At 36.1% G+C, this 17956-nt stretch overlaps 1 protein-coding gene across 3 annotated transcripts in view; it reads left to right on the forward strand.

Annotated features, from left to right (window-relative positions):
- Positions 1 to 17956, forward strand: part of rufy2 (RUN and FYVE domain containing 2) — a 90027-nt gene that overhangs the window by 47389 nt on the left and 24682 nt on the right. For 2 of the 3 annotated variants that reach the window (XM_039737700.1, XM_039737691.1), the window contains exons 7-13: positions 4017 to 4082; positions 4169 to 4238; positions 5170 to 5271; positions 6970 to 7086; positions 9579 to 9746; positions 10669 to 10766; positions 16576 to 16695. In XM_039737700.1, the coding sequence (XP_039593634.1) occupies positions 4017 to 4082; positions 4169 to 4238; positions 5170 to 5271; positions 6970 to 7086; positions 9579 to 9746; positions 10669 to 10766; positions 16576 to 16695 (741 nt within the window). Of the gene's footprint in view, positions 1 to 4016; positions 4083 to 4168; positions 4239 to 5169; positions 5272 to 6969; positions 7087 to 9578; positions 9747 to 10668; positions 10767 to 15915; positions 16455 to 16575; positions 16696 to 17956 lie in introns of those variants that run through there. The other variant, XM_039737708.1, reaches the window with a different exon arrangement.

Consider the following 17956-nt stretch of genomic DNA (forward strand, 5'->3'; position numbering starts at 1 on the left):
TTAATAAAGCAAGTAAAAGATATATATTCCTGAACAACAGCAAAAGAAAAAAAATATAAAACATATCTATTAATATCAAACTCTGGGGAAAATAAAATAACTGATTTCTCTTCAGGTAAGAAGTAGCATTAAACAAACTTGTAGATGCAGTTGCCCTTATTTATCTGATGAAATCAGCCTTGGTAGGGAAAATTGTAATGTATGACACAGGCTGAGCACCAGAATTATGAACATGTCATCTGACACATTTTCCCTGGAAGTCAACCCTAACATTCATTACTAATTATCACTGTATAAGGTCTTTTTTCACATTATCTATTAAAATCCACACTTTACTGTAGTTACTGTTTCAGGTTTCTTTTTCCCCCAAGTAACTGCCCATCCTACAGTCTTGATTATATGAAATTATATTATGATTATGTAATTCTACAGCCAAACAAGTTAGAAAATGTATGAAAAAGTACAAATGTGAAAGAGCGTATATTTTTGTTTTAGTTACTTCAAGACTCGGTTATCACAATTTTGTTCAATATTTTTGTAACAGTGAGTCATTTTTAAAAATAGCAATAATGATAGAATGCAATTTCATGTGGTGTTAGACTTCATTAAATATGTGCCTTACGATGGCACTTTCCAGTGTCATGTACTGTAGTTAAAGATGTAGCTTAAATAGGCTGTGGAGGCTCAGCAGCTTTCGCACACAGCGGATTCCAATTCAAGTAATGTAAAAATGGTAGCGCTAGTGGTGGAGAGTCTATGACTAACTTATCTTAAACATTACATTTTTAAGAAGTATGCTGGGACTATACTTTCTCCAGTCCTTTTCAGCCTATATACATCGGACTTCCAATACAACTCGGAGTCCTGCCACGTGCAAAAGTTTGCTGATAACAATGCTATCGTGGGCTGCATCAGGAGTGGGCAGGAGGAGGTGTATAGGAACCTAATCAAGGACTTTGTTAAATGGTGCAACTCAAACCACCTACAACTGAACACCAGCAAAACCAAGGAGCTGGTAGTGAATTTTAGGAGGACCAGGCCCCTCATGGACCCTGTGATCATCAGAGGTAATGTGTGCAGAGGGTGTAGACCTATAAATACCTGGGAGTGCAGCTGGATGATAAATTGGACTGGACTGCCAATACTGATGCTCTGTGTAAGAAAAGACAGAGCTGACTATACTTCCTTAGAAGGCTGGCGTCCTTCAACAACTGCAATAAGATGCTGCAGATGTTCTATCAGACGGTTGTGGTGAGTGGCCTCTTCTACGCAGTGGTGTGCTGAGGAGGCAGCATAAAGAAGAGGGGCGCCTCATGCCTGGAAAAACTGGTGAGGAAGGCAGGCTCTATTGTAGGCACACAGCTGGACAGTTTGACATCTGTGGTGGAGCGACGGGCACTGAGCAGGCTCCTGTCTATCATGGAAAATCCACTGTATCCACTGAACAGGATCATCTCCAGACAGAGGAGCAGCTTCAGCAACAGACTGCTGTCACTGTCCTGCTCCACTGACAGACAGACTGAGGAGATCGTTCCTCCCACACACTATGTGACTCTTCAGTTCCACCCGGGGGGGTAAACACTAACATTATACAAAGTTATTGTCTGTCTGTTATACCTTCATTGTTATCACTCTTTAATTTAATATTGTTCTTTATCAGTATGCTGCTGCTGGAGTATGTGAATTTCCCCTTGGGATTAATAAAGTGTCTGTCTATCTGTTTAAAAAGTACCCAGTAAATACAAAGAAAAAAACTGTTAAAATCACAGTTATATCGCTATTAATATTACCCTTTGAAATGAGTAAAGCAACTGAAATAAGTTCCCCATCTAACTATTAATATTAGTTAAAACACAATAGCTAAATAAAAATTATATAAATAACTAATGACTATGAAATGACCTAATTTATTGTATAACAAGAATACCAAAAGGTGAAAATTATCTTAAAAGATTTTAATTACAGTCTGAGGAGAGAAAGAGAGTAGCCACAAAATTTTCTCAGTTGTTATTAAATTTATTCAAAGTCTTTAAATTTATGCCCTAACTGATTATACGTAATGTAAAGTAAAAATGTAAAAAATCTTTAGCTTTAAACAAATTAGTTTTCTCGTGTTTTTAAGAAGCTTCTGACATTTGTTAAAATATACTGCTCAAAAAAATTAAAGGAACACTTTTAATCAGAGTACAGCATCAAGTCAATGAAATTTCTGGGCTATTGATCTGGTCAGTTACGTAGCAGAGGGGTTGTTAATCAGTTTCAGCAGCTTTGGTGCACTAATGGAGCAACAATGAGACGACCCCCAAAACAGGAATGGTTTAACAGGTGGAGGCCACTGTCATTTTTCCCTCCATCTTCTCTGACTGGTTTTTCCCTAGTTTTGCATTTGGCTACTGTCAGTGTCACTACTGGTAGCATGAGGCCATACCTGGACCCTACAGACGTTGCAAAGTTAGTCCAGCTTCTCCAGGATGGCACATTAATATGTGCCATTGCCAGAAGGTTTGCTGTGTCTCCCAGCACAGTCTCAAGGGCATGGAGGAGATTCCAGAAGACAGGCAGTTACTCTGGGAGAGCTAGGCAGTTACTCTGGGAGAGCTGGACAGGATGGTAGAAGGTCCTTAACCTTTCAGCAGGACTAGTATCTGCCTCTTTGGGCAAGGAGAAATAGGATGAGCACTTCCAGAGCCTACAAAATGACCTCCAACAGGCCACTGTGTGAATGTCTCTGAATAAACAATCAAAAACAGACTTCAAGAGGGTGGCCTAAGTCTGGCCTGAGGACCTGACGTCCTCGAGTGGGCCTTGTGCTCACTGCCCTGCACCGTGGAGCTCGCCACTAGTAGCACTCTGTGCTTTTCACAGATGAGAGCAGGTTCACCCTGAGCACATGTGACAGTCGTGACAGGTTCTGGAGAAGCCGTGGAGAATGATATTCTGCCTGTAACATCGTTCAGCATGACCAGTTTGGTGGTGGGTCAGTGATGGTGTGGGGAGGCATATCCATAGAGGGACACACAGACCTCTACAGGCTAGACAACGCCATCTTGACTGCCATTAGGTATCGGGATGAAATCCTTGGACCCATTGTCAGAGCCTATGCTGGTGCAGTGGGTCCTGGGTTCCTCCTGGTGCATGACGATACCCGGCCTCATGTGGCAAGAGTATGCAGGTAGTTCCTTGAGGATGAAAGAATTAATACCATTGACTGGCCCCCATGCTCACTCGCCTGAGCTCAATCCAGTATTACACCTCTGGGTGGGACATTATGTTTCGGTCCATCCGACGATGCCAGGTTGCACCTCAGACTGTTCAGGAGCTCAGTGATGCTCTGGTCCAGTTCTGGGAGGAGTTCCCCCAGGACACCATCCCTTGTTTCATTAGGAGCACGCCCGATCCCCCCAAACCAAACCCTCAACAACCCCCCCACCCCCACCCCCGATGGGGTCAATAAAAATTACTGAGTACAATTTGGAGTTGCTACAATGAAATTTCAGCAAAATGGACTGTTCCGCCGCATCATTTTTTCCCTTTGATTTTAGGGGTGTCTTTGAATTCAGCCTTCTGTATGTTGATCATTTTCATTTCCATCAAACAATGTGGTATCCTTTCGTTCCTAACACGTTACCCAGGCCATATCAGTAGAGATATCCAGCAGGATTTTTTTTTCCCCATTGAGATCTGATGTATTTTTCAAAGTGTCCCTTTAATTTTTTTAAGCAAAATTTTTTAAAATTATTTAAATTTTTTGCCAATTAAGGAATTTTCTTTAATTACACTTGTTTCTGATTCTGAGTATTTCACTGACTTTGACATGAAAATAATAGCAGATAGAGCAGTAGCTCATTTAACAGATCATCCTTAGTATGGTTTTTAGCTAGTTTGTTTTAATTAGATTTCACATAAATAAATGTGGTATTCCTTTATATTTAACTATCATTTAGAAACAAATTCTTCAGCATGTTTTTTAGATAACGTAAAATATGCATTTATTTTATTTTTGTGTTATTTTGCAGAACTGGTCAAATTGCTGCTATTTTAGATCAGAAAAACTATGTGGAGGAACTGAACAGACAATTGAAGTAAGTATTATGTTGGAAAAGACCTCCAACTCCACTTTAATGTGGAAAATAATGACGTCTTTTTCTCATCTTTTTTAACTTTTAAGCTCTACAGTTCAGAGCCTTCAAGGCAGAGTTGACAGTCTGGAAAAATCCAACACTAAATTGATTGAGGAGGTATGTCTTTAACATCTACAAAAATACATTTTTGACCTTGTTCATTTGAAAAAATGACTTTTTAAAATGTGGAATTATGTTTACAAATCAGACAATTAGGTTTGTGATTTTCAAATCCCGTCTTTCACTTCCTGTGACAATACACTTTACTGGCTTGGTGAACTATTTGGCAGGATAGAGAGAACAGGCTGTTTTCCTGGTAACAGTGGATGGCTCCCTTGTTGCTGTACTAATTGAGGCATTTATTCTAAACCTTTTGATGTATAGAGAAAGGAATCCAGCATTGTAGAAATAAATGATAATAAACACTATAAAAAGATTTTTAATATTTTTTTATTGTCTGATCTCTTTCCACAAGGACAAGATTCATCACACTAGTTAACGTTTTTTTTTCTACAATTGAACAAGCAGATTAAAAGTTGTTAGGGTCACACAGTGGTGCAAACAGCATTGTGGTTTAAGATCAAATGCTCTATATGCAGCACTATTTGATTTACAAGAGTGCAGAGTGTTTGCATTTTTAATGTACAGGTTGTTTCAATATTTAATTCCTACCATTTCAACTGCATTGTATGATAGTTTATTCCAGATTCTTGTAACAGTTTTTATGAGAAATTGTTTTCTCCTCCTTAAATCCATTTCATGGCCAGTTTCCTCAAGTGCCCTTAAGTAATGCATCATTTTAATCAATGCATTTCAGAACTTTAAAGAAACGAATTGTGTTTTCTGCTCAAAAACTAATGAGATTCAGCTGTCTTAGAGTAGGATATTCCCTTCATTTCAAGAATGTACTTAACTTCTGCTCTCTACAAAAAATAAATAAAGATTAATCATTTGTACTGAAAAATCAAACCACTCTTCTTTGGTACTTATGCCATACCCTCGCATATTTACATGATTGATTGCATTATTGTTGTTTATTTTATCACAGCTGGCAATAGCTAAAAATAATATAATCAAACTACAAGAAGAAAATCATCAGTTAAGAAATGAGAACACTATCATTTTAATGAAGGCACAACAACACTTGGAGGTAAGTGCTTTCTGCAGTGGAGATCCTTATGAATGTTTAATTGACTGGGATGGAAAAGGGAATGTGATTATTCATATCACAATCCCTTACATTTTTATGGTACTGTATATTGGTATATATGTTGTGTGTCTGTCCTGCCAAAGTAGTTTTTTTTTAATTATTTATTCTGGAAAACCATTGAACAATTAAATGTTTAGACGGGATGTCTCAGGTTTTTTTCCTGGAAGTGTGGGGAGACTTAGACCTAAACTGGAAAATGTGGTCGACAAATGGAAACCCTGAAACTATTAGAGGACCGAAAAAATCCCCTGTCAGGCCTTAGGACAATTTTTATGGTTAAGAGTGCATCAGCCTTTAAAAAACACTGGAGTGACTAGGTTGCTTGGTGGTTGAAAAGCCCTGCACATTGTATGGATTCCTTTGATAAAGCATACAATAGGATTACCCATTTTACTCACAAACAGACTAGAAGTCTTTCACAAGCATTGAAAAGCTGGATCAAAATGTACAATGCCTTAAATGATTATTTGGGCAAGAATTCAAAAGGGAAATATTATTTATAAGGTTGTGTTTTTTTATATTAGTGAAAGAGAAATAATTATAACCAGCCTAGTTTGATGGATGGATAGTTTGAATCTTTCTGTTGTTGTCTTTCTTTAACAATATAAATTGTAATTTTATTTTTGCAAAGCAGAACTTTTAATGGCATACGTCTCAAACAAATAATTACATAACAGAGCAATTTACTTCAAAATCATGTTGTCTTTTGTTTTTGTGCGTTTGTACTTGTCTATCTTCTATAATTCTTGTATATCAATTATTCATTTTCTTTTAATTATTAAGTCTTTGGCCCCTCAGAACAGAGGATTAGAAAACAGTTATGTGGTTTGCTGTGAATGAAAGCAAATATCCATAAATCAAAAGTCATCTTTTACCCACAATGGCAGAGCCAGTGCTCTCAGCGTGGCAGATTAGAACTACCCTCAGTTTTTAGAAGGGGCAAAGAAGTTTGTTCTGTTTATTGAGCGGTCGTGCTCCTCATTCTCTCTATAGAAGAATCATTGCTCAGTAGTCACATCTCAGATCCAATGGGAGCAGTGTGAATTCTGACGTGGAAATAAAACACTTTAGTTGTTGTTAGTTTTTGTGTTTTTACTTAAAGCTTTATGGGAGTTTGCCAATCCTGTATACTCTTTAACTTAAATAAAGCTTTTGGCTGCAGGACCTCTTGTTATCTTGTGGAAGGGGCTAAGAGTATTTTAAAATAATATTTTCTGTTTACCAATCAACCTAAATTCCTGACTGCAAACGTTATAAGCATTTAGTGGCTGAAAGAGTAAGGTTCTAGATGCAGATGGTCAGATAAGATTTCTGTATAGAGTGGATGTGCTTGCTTTCTTTTATAGGGTAGGGAAATGGAAAATCCAGCAGGACTTTAGAGTAATGCCACACTTCACCTGACTGATGCCCTTCAGATGCCCATTGGTGGAGAATCATGCAGGGCCTATAAAGCAGAAATCACAGTGGTGGACCCAGGATAATTATATTATTAGTTAGATATTATTGGGAATAGAAAAGCCTTGTCTGGCAACCTCGCTGTAGTGCCATCATAGCCCTCATTGGGGAAAAAACAGAATAGACAAAATTATTTGTTTCAAATATGTAAAGTGGCTAGTTATACTTCTGTTCTCTTTTTAGGTATCACAGGTTGATGTAGATGCTGAGCTTGATACATACAAGCAGTCAAGACAAGGGTTAGATGAGATGTACAATGAAGCTCGCCGACAGTTGCGGGAGGAGTGTCAGCTTCGTCAGGTGAGTAAAATAATGAGATTAAAAGGCTGAAGCTAATTATACTTTCACGCTTTGTAAAATAATCAGTCTTTGTATTTGTTTCTCATAAGGTTTACTAAGTTACTTCACACTTGTGTTAGAAAAGATAAAGCAAATATCCTGTGTCTGCTTATCTTATCCTTTTCTTATTGTCATCCAAGAGTCTCCTTAAAGACTGTCACATTCGATGACTTTTCCAGTGATTTTTACATTTCTTTCTTAGTGGAAAGCAGTTGGCAGTGCAGGCCCATGAAGTCCATCTGTTAATGTGACATACCCAATTTCTCATTTCAATTAGTCTGTAATTGCCCCCAATAAAATCAAACCGGTCTCATTTTGTCTTGTTTGCATGAGAGCTAACAACCAAAGAATTCTTATCTAGAAGTACAATCCATTGAATGCAGTGACATTGGAATAAGGAAAGTGGGTGTTTTGGACCTCACAAATAAAATAGAACCTTGTCTGTCTGATGTATTGTGTTTTACATAACCTGTCAGAATGGAACAAAAAAAGACGGCTAAGATTGCAGATGAACTTGCCATAGCTGCTAATCCTTCGTATAGCAGCTGCTCCATCAGGCAACATGCTATTGGCCGTCAGGAAATGGGGTGACTTTTTTTAAGCCAAGGCCCCCCAAATCTTTATACCGTCTAGTTAAGTCCCCACTAATATAAACCTGATGCTGCAAAGTAGAGCATAATCCTGGACCTTTGTTACTGCTAACAGTTCTAACACAGTATGATTTGGGATAATAGTAGATATAATAAAATCAAAGTAAATGCTTAACTACAGTGCAGTAGACTTATGGGTCAAATGTTTGAAATCTCTAGGCCAGGGATTCTCGTTTTTTTTTTTGGCATACCCCCTCCAGGAATTGAATGTTTCAAAATACCGCAATTTGTTTGGTCTAATAATGTTAAATACTGAGCTATAACTAGGAACAAAAACTAATGGTGACATTTCTTAAATCCTCCATCCATAATATTGTATTTTGGGATTTTAATAAGTGATTACTGATAGGTTTTGTGTGGGAATGTGTCTTTTTAGTATTATTATGTAAGGCAAATTTTTTTTAATCGATTATTGTTTTATGTAAGAATAGTATTTTAATTTGATATAGAATAAAACAAATTGAAGGACTAAAATGTTTGTACTTTTAAAATACTAAAATTATACAGTGAAGGTGTGAATTCAGATCAAAATTATTTACGTACAGTGCTACTTGAGGTCAAAATAGCAAAACGGCTAAAAAGTCAATATGCAGGCTGTGTCTGCCTCTTGGTTATAGTCCTGGAGGGTCGCAGTGGCTGCAGGTTTTTGTTCCAACCCAGTTGCTTAATTAGAAACCAGTCCTTGCCAATAATTTAATTTCATGGCTTGTTAGTGCTTGTAGGAAAGATCTGTTAAGAAGCTATTTTTCTCCAAAATCCCTTGGTTTTTACACATGGTAGTGTTGCATTTGGGTTTGTTGAAAACAGGTGGGAAGTGAGAGGGTGGGGTTGCCGCAGACCCCAATTAAACAGAAGGAGACTTTTTTTGGAACAGATGTTGAATATGGGAGTGTAGTCTCACGGTAGGATCACAGTGAAATGGGGAGGAGCGGTGGAACTGAAGCATAGCCAAGGTTTAGCCACAGTGTTAAGGGCTACTTTTTCCCACTGTTATATTTTTTTTTGTGTGTGTGTGCACGCACTGCCCTCACTCTTCACTGAAGTGCTGCTCGTGTGTCGCACAGAACACAAGCAGCTCTGTTCAATAACTACATTGATATTAGGGCTTGTTTAAAGCAACAAGTGAAGAATATTTTGAGTTATGGTTACTTAAAATATAACTAGAACTAGTACAGGCATGAATCAGCCAAATTCCAATTTGGGAAACATCACTAAAATAAATCAATGTACTGTATATTAAAGGAATTCTCCACCTAACAGAGCCGAACAGCTTGTCACAGTCTTGTTCATTGTGCTCACCATGAGATGGTAGCCTACAGTGCACATAATTTTTGCTGTCCTGCAGAATACTTTGTGTTTTCTTTCCTATCTCAGTGTAGTGCAGATTAAAAGTGATCATGAATCAAATTGTATGAAGCTTGCCAAAAAGATGTCTAAGCAAAGTGTTATCCATTTACACTTTGTGGGAAAATCATTCAACATAGTCAAGGAACTAGGAGATTTGTGAAATATGTTAGGTTCCTGGAAATTGGTTTTCAATGTGCTGAATCAAAAAATTCAATTGATGTAAAAGGATAGATTAAAAGTCACTATATTGATTTAATCTAACGGCTCTACTTCTAATATCATGCTTCTCTGTAAGAGAGCCGCAATAATAAATACTGTATGGGTAATATATTCATTATTATGTTTTACCAAAGCAGATGCTATATCAAATTAAATTTCAGCTAGTAAAGTAATTTAAGTTTGGTTAATCTTTCCCATTTTTTGTTATTGGAATTTTGCATATTCTTTGTTTGGTAGGATGTGGAGAATGAGCTGTTGGTCCAAGTCAGCATGAAACATGAAATGGAACTTGCAATGAAGCTGCTTGAAAAAGACATTCATGAGAAGCAAGACACATTAATCGGTTTACGACACCAACTGGATGAAGTGAAATCAATTAATATTGAAATGTACCAAAAAATGCAGGTATATCAGCAGTAATAAAAATGAAATTATGCCAGTAAATAATGATTAATACATAGTTCTCTGGTGAGGTGTTTTAAGTATAACTAAAACTAACTAATGCTGCATTCTGGATACTTTCACTGAATGATTGGTCAGCTGCCTTTCTTTCAGATGTCAGAAGTTGTCTATCATTGCAGAAGACCAGACACATTTAAAGCTACTCTAAATATACAGTATAACTGCTAATTACCAATGGTAAATGATTTAGAACAATAGCAACAGATAGTGACATACTGTGAGGAGAGTTAAAAAGGAACAAAGTGGTATCTGTTGGCAGTCTGAAAACCTGGACACATTTTCTGAATCAGTGTTATTAATATCCTGGAAATTATTTTGAGGTAATAATATAGTTGTTTCTTCATGGAAGTAAAAAAAAAAAATGAACGAGTCAGTAATGACACTAGGGCTGGTATAAGTGCTGCTAGCTGTGGAGTAACAAATGTGGGATTTGCTGGTGAGGGGCAAGTGGGTGAGCACTGTCATAGCATCCCTAATACAGTCAATATCCTTACCTATTTGTAGAACATATTTTTTCTTTGTTTTTTCTTTTTCCTGCCTATACACATTGCATTCTTTTTACCAGTACTTAGTGGTCTTCACATGGCATTATGAGAATTTATTTTTAACAAGATCATAACATAACTAAAAAATTTAGTATAAGTAAGGAATCCTTTTATCTAATACCTTAGCTGTGAACCAAGAATAAAAAAGTATATGTAAGACTTCTTTTAAATCTCCATCTCACTCATGTCTTTGACAATTATGCATACTGTAGTATATATTTATATTCTTTGCAGTGTTTATTTTTATAGTTGTTGGGTTAAATGATTTTTTTAAACATTTTGTAAAATGGAATTTAAAGTAGTCTTGTGTAAACTTACAGTGTTCAGATGACAGTTTAAAACAGAAAAATGATATTATTAGTCGACTTGAGGAGAAGACAAACCAGATAACTGCTACCATGAAACAACTGGAACAAAGGTATGCAAACTATTTTGTTTCTTCATATCTCAGATATCTGATTTTTTTCCTTCAGGCTCCATGCATGATTTCAAATTGTAGCATTATTAACACTGCAGAAACTTCTGGTGCCAGGTAATATGGATGACATCTGATTTTAGAAAATACCCCCTTTATTATGAATACTAGTGAAGCTTATAGTAGGTTTATAAGTGTGAAGAAAATCTTTTAAGGAAAAAAAACACTATAAAATGAAATCTAGAGGCAGCTAGTATCATTACCCAAAACTAACTCTTCTTTTGAAGAGGAATCTAGATAAATGAGTACGAAATGCATGAGGCAAGAATTAGGTACTTTGACCTCCATGCTTTTAAATCATTGTCTTTCCTCTAATAAGAAGGGCTTAGTTTTTGTAATGGGATTGGGAATATTGTGTGTTTTAGATATTTTAGATATATTGATGATGTCTTCGTAATAAAACAGATTCAGTGTATGTGTGCCTCTGTCACCTATAATTTACAGCTAAAAAAACAGTTTAAAATTTTGCGACTATATTTAGAAAGACTGTGAACTGGGCAGTGCAAATTTTGAGAAAAAATGTAAATGTCGGTGAATTGCTTTAGTTGCCATGTGGGCATATAAAAACATATCTGCATGACCTAAAACAACAACAGCATTTATTTCTATAGCACATTTTCATACAAACTATGTAGCTGAAAGTGCTTTACAAGATGTCAAAGTAGTTACCTGAAAATAAACAAATATAGATGAGAATTCTAATGCATAAATAGTAGGTAAAAAGATAATCCACACGTACATTCGCTATATATATATAATTAAAAGAAATAGTCCTTAATTATAGAATTGTTTTTTTAAGCCATTAAATGACAATCCAGTTTTCAATCCAGAAAAAAACGAAAATAAAAAAACACAGGTTGGGGGAAAAAACAATCTATAGGGGTTCCAGGCCAAAATACCAACCAGCCTCAACTGGGCATTCCGCCTCACATAAATGTTCTTAAGTATTTATTTATTTATTTATTTTAGACTTCGTCTTAAAGGATGCGACACAGTGAGTCTGGTGGCAGATTTGAGTATCCACTTTCATTCAAACATCACAGGCGGCTGCAGAGGACTTTGATCAGGTGGTGGAACTAACATATAGTGCAAAGGCCAAAAGCGGGTTTTTAGGAAGTTGTTTTTTTTTTTTTTTTTTTAAATATAATGATTATCAGCACTTCTTTTACGCTTGGCTCTTAGAGTAATAAACGGACAGCTATTGGAAGAATATAAAATTTTCAGGTGTTTCCAGGATACACACTGGGTATTAATTAGAAAAGAAAAATCATCATCATGTGTTAAAACTTGTGGTTTTGGGTTATTTATTGATCGTAAAACAATACTTCAAGAAAAGGTTGATAGCAGTCTTAAAATGTTTTAGCATGCATTCAGAGGCTTTAAAAATGTATAAATCTGCTGCTATTGTGATAGATAATGAAAAGACTGTTCACAGAATATTTAACTTTTGGAGGTTTCAAGGTTTGTACAACAAATACTTTATTAAAAATTATAGCACCTGTATTTCTCAAAAACATAATTTAATATTGATTTGTAATGGCACAAGATTATTTCTTTACTCAATAATTCGGTTATTGAAGTCACAATGATAATTATGAAAGAAACTCAACAAACAGCATTTATTCTCCAGATACCTTTTCATTCAAGTCGAATTTCAGAACTTTCATCCAAGATGATTATGTTTGCATTTAGCCACTTTCTGCTAATGTTAAAATATTATTTCTTCTCTTCACAAAAAACATAATTACTTTTAAAGGTAAAAGCTCAATTAAAGAATGCTTTACAATAAGTGTAAAACAGCTAAAGAAGAAATCACCACATCATTACATTTCAAGTGAAGAGTAATTGTATTTTTGTTATGTACAATTGATCTTTATGTAAAAAAGGGCAGTATTGCTTAACCACATCTTTTTGCTGTAGATTTAAAAATGAGCCATTGTAAACTACCACTACCCCATTCACGTATGACGTAAATACCAGTATGTCGCCCAACTCTAAAATGTACACATATAGGAGTGCAGTTCCTTTACAATTTTGATTTGTTGCTTAATGATAAACATATTATTTTTTAAAAATACTGTCTTTATAATTTAAATATAATGTGAAAAGTGTGCTTATTCGAATGATTTCTGAAATTCAGCTAACATGGTTAGAAACATCAGCATATAATGTAAATATATGACAATATGTTCTGTTGTCATTGTTTTGTGTTCTATAAAGCTTTTTCTTATGTTGAATATCATACATTGTCTGTGACGAATGTGACAAAAGCATTGATCTAGATTATATGAAAAGTGGCATGGTACTCTGGAGTAGTCAGGACAGCAAGCGATTTGGTTGTCATGTCCACTAAATGTCATGACTGCTGCTAGAAACACATGTATTAGAATTGTGATAAAAGGGGAGTAACCAGACTGTGTCAGATCATAGTAATCTTAGGAACCTGGCACTGCCACTGAAGCACACCAGCAGTATCTCAATAACGTGATTGTCAGTTGTGCATTACCTCATTTTTTATTGCAGTGAGTTATGTCACAAAGCAGCTTTCCGGCCTTAAACCCCAAGAAAAAGGTCTAACATGTCAGTGATAAGGAAGGTAGGGAAAAAAAATTCTTGGATCAACACCAGATAATTAATGAACAAAGTAAATGTCAATATTATTTTACTCAATGCAATAGCAACTTTAAATGATAAGACACACAGAAGTGGGGATTTTGAATATTTACTCATAGGCCTACAAATGCCGCTTCACGTATTACTGTTACATACTCCGTGTACAAAAGTCATGATGCACAGATGCAGATTGTGATTGTTGCAGGAAGGCCAAATGTTTACTGTAGATAGATCTAGAGCAAGATCATTTTATTGTACATTTAGAGATTTGGAACTTCAGGGGTAGAATGTCTTTTTAGTCATACAACATCTGCTTTTCATTGCTCACTGTCACCATCTGTGTCTAGGCTACGGTTGGGTTCAGGTATTCTGAAATAGCATGAACTGGTGTCGAGACTCTTTTCACACAGTTACCTACCTCTTCATTAAGCCAGCCAGTTAATCTACTATATAATAAAAAACTAAAGGGCTGTGTTTGAGCCCAGATCCTCAGAGCATTCTGATTTGTCAGAGAAAGTGCAAGTGTGAGATACATAAGGAGGAGTAAAAACGTACAAGGCATGCTGAGAGATTTACTGCAGCAGATAGACGGTAATTTCTGGGGGGTGGTACTGGACCTCATGTCTTTCTGGGGGTATGCCACCCAGGATCCTGAGCTGTTTCGTTGTGTGGTGAGTGTGGCAATGCACTGTACCAGTGCATGGTCCCCAACCTGACTTGACCTATTAAATGTCTTCAACAGGTAGTGTGGATAGCATTTAATAAGTACATATACTGGTGAACACAAATTTAATTATTGAATATGCATTTTTAGATATGTGTTACAAATACTAAGTGTGACAGAAGTGAGATGAAGCCATGTCGATTTTACAAAAGAGTTATATCTTGATAGTGTTTATTATATTTGAAAATTATTCTGTTAGATTGGTGGAAGATGGTGCAAGGATATGCAAGATCAATGCAGCAGTTCGTTTTAAATATTAGCAAGCATAACATTTACAAGAATGCAATGCAATTAAAGTTTTGCCCACATAACACAGATAAAATATATTATTATTGTTTCTCAATAATGATTGTGAGATCAATTGTCTAAAGGCTGCTTTATATATTTTATTAAAAAGATATTAATCAAACCAGAACGGAAATCTGACTTCATCCAAGATCTTCCATTTCTCTGCATCTTGCTTTTCTGAACTGATTATGTGTTAAGCATTGCAGTTTTAGAATCTTTGAAAACAAATTGTCACCCTGTCTTTTAAAGTCAACTGATACTTCACTGGTGAAGTAGACCTAAACCGGTCCCGTACCTCATAAGGACTTAAACAATTAATTGTGGACATAAAGATAGTACCAGTTTTTTCTATTGTAATTGGAAGGTAACATTTTGTGGGTATTTTCTTTTATTACAGTTTATGTATATAAACACAAATATTCTTGGTTGAGACACCATGTGACTGCACATTCTGTACAGAAAAACACCCACACATTAAAAGGGGTATAAATAACATCTATACATGTGTACCAGTTTTTTCCATTAGTGGATTGTAAGCACTATGAGTCTGTTTCATATATATCAGACACACAGTAGAAATAACACAAATATTTGTCAAGTGCACTGGATATCACACTCATACACATATCCATACTTGTTACAAGGCCAGTTTAGTGCTGCCAGACAACCTAATTTGTATGTATTAGCAATGCAGGACAAAACCAAAAATCCAATTAATAGAAGACAGAAGTAGCCATGCCAGGATTTAAGCCCATCTCCCTAAGCTTGGGAGCCAGCAGTGTTCACAGGTATATGTTGTTCTGTAGTATCACCAATATCAGAAGCAGCATTCTCTATATCCTTTGAATTGTAGAGACAAAAAAGTTCACTGGTGGTGCAAAAATAAATACATCAGGGAGTGACTGAGATAAAGTGAGAGAGAAAGCAATGATTGACTGAGCATTTCACCTGCTGTTTGTCTTGTGTTGAATCTTTTGTTAGCTTTTTGTGAGAGTGATTGCTAGTGTACAATTATGTAGGAAAACAGGCAGATTAACAGGTGGGGGTTGAAACAGTATATATATTTATGAATATAGAGTATGATCTAATCTTTAATGCTAAAATAAATTTAATACAAGAAACACTTTCTGTCTTTCTTGTAAACTGCTCTCTTGACTTCCTTGTTAAACTGCATCCATGGCTCAATCACATTTCTATCAACTTTACCCTCTCTTGTCTGTTTATGATGTCATCTTTTGTAATTTTTTTTTAACTAATGGCTCGTATAATAATATGTTAAGGCTTTTTAGTAACATGAATTCACTGATATTGACATCCTCTCTCCCCTGTTTTCTTCCTCCACCCCCATCTTTTTTTTCTCATTTTATTTCATACATTTTTACTTTCTATGCTTTTGGTACCTTTCAACTTCCCCGATTTCTGTACCTTCTCTCTCACTCTATCTTTCGCCCCCATTGTGTGGTGTAGTGACAAAGATTTGTTGAACCAGACCAGAACACTTGCAATGTCATTTGTGAAGTGTGCCAGCAATGACACTGAGCACCAGTACAAGCTTGTTAAAGATATTTCATTCTGAGCATCAACAAACTGGATACAATCAGTCAGGGTTGCACAAACATGCAGTTTTAGCAGAACAATCTGATTACATAAAAAGGGAACTTTTATAATGTTTTTAAAGTTTTATAGATTGGAAAATAATGTGTCCTCAATGTTGTAATAACAAAATGTGTAAAAACATGTAGTAAACTAGTGCGCCATTAAAACAATAACAGGTGTAATCATGTTGAACTGTTACCGTACTTTTACTTACAGTTGAATAAAATTAGCTGTTTTTACCTTAATCTTTTTGTCCATTGAGTGCCCTATTTAGAAGGAAATAAAGTGTGCTGACATTGTGTGGGTCTTTGTCATATTGCTGGAATTTACTGATCTTCCCTGAAGCCTCTTCCTCAGCCCCCGTTCCACATACTATGCAGTTTGTTTTTTTTAGAAATGTTTCAGTTTCTTTCTTTTTTTTGCCTTTTTTGTGAGTGTTTTTGTTTTTCCTTCCTTTTTTGGTTTCTTCGCTCCTACATCCTTTGTTGTTCTAGCTTCCGTTTTACCCAAAGTTGATTTGAATTACACCAGATTGCAGCATACTGAGAAGGAGCGGCGAATGGCAGAAGAAGGAGCCAGGAAATTCAAACAGGATTTTGCCAGTAAGGCCGAAAACCTACAGAATCAGATTTTCCAAAGAGAGAATCAGCTGTAAGTACTTGATTGAATGATGCATACCAGAAAATGACGTAGGAGGTTGGAAAATATCAGTAAATCAGCTCAGTTTATATTGATGATCCAATAGCCAAGATATTTTATAGATTAAGTGTTTGGCATTGCCACACTTTTTATGAACTCATTACGTGTACAGTGGATTCGGGAAGTATCCAGACCCCTTCACTTTCCACATTTAATTATGATGGGCATTTAATTTTAAAGAGATAAATTTTAAATGTATCCAATTTTTCCTGGCAGATCCTCTCAACTTTTGTTAGATTAGATGGGATGCATCTATATACTGCTGTCTTTCGGTCTCTCCACATATTCTATGGGGTTTTTCTGTCTAGGCTATGGCTGGCTACTTGAGGACAGTCAGAGATTTGACAAGAAACTTCTCCAGCATTGTCTTGGTTGAATATTTTCGGATCGTTTTTGGGTTAAAGATGAAGCATTGTCACTGTCTGAGGTTGCATGCACTCCAGAGCAAGTTTTCTTCAAGGACCTCTGTGTATCTGGTTGTATTTATTCTTCCCTTAATTCTTACCAACCTCCCTCTCCATGATGCTGCCACCACCGTGTTTCACCTTAGGAATGGTATAAGACAGGTGATGAGCATTGCTTGTTTAACTAGGAATTTAGTTTTTGTCTCATCAGACCAGAGAATCATTTTCCTCATGCTCTCAGAGACTTTTAAATGCAATTTGGCAAACTTCAAGTGGGAGTTAATCACCTTAAACACCTAATTGATGAAGGGCTGCTGAGATTTTCGTCATTTCAACTTGTTCTCCTCCCACCTCAGCAGAGGACTTCTGAAGATCTGTGAGAGTAACCATTGTGTTCTTGGTCATCGCCCTGATCAAGGTCCTTCTCACCTGGTTACCCAGTTTGGCCAGATGGCCAAATCTAGGAAGAGGCCTAGTGATTCCAAACTTCTTCCATTTCACAATTATTGAGACCAGTGTAGTCATGGGAATATTCAAAGCTTTAAAAATGATTTTATACATTTGCCACAATCTATGCCTCACCACAGTTTGACAATGGAAGTCTGCAGAGAGTCCCTTGGACTTCCTAACTTTATGTCCCAACATGATGTATATGTAGAGGGATCTTATATATTAATTAATTAAATTTACAGCACAGTAAAGTGTGTGGAAAGGGAAGGGGTCTGAATGTTCTCTGAATCCTCCAAAGTGTAAAGCATTGTTGTTCTGTGATCATCTGTATCCAACAATCACTGTGAATATAGTTTTTC

This window comes from Polypterus senegalus, chromosome 1 (genome assembly GCF_016835505.1).
Source record: "Polypterus senegalus isolate Bchr_013 chromosome 1, ASM1683550v1, whole genome shotgun sequence".
Taxonomy (NCBI): Eukaryota; Metazoa; Chordata; class Cladistia; order Polypteriformes; family Polypteridae; genus Polypterus; species Polypterus senegalus.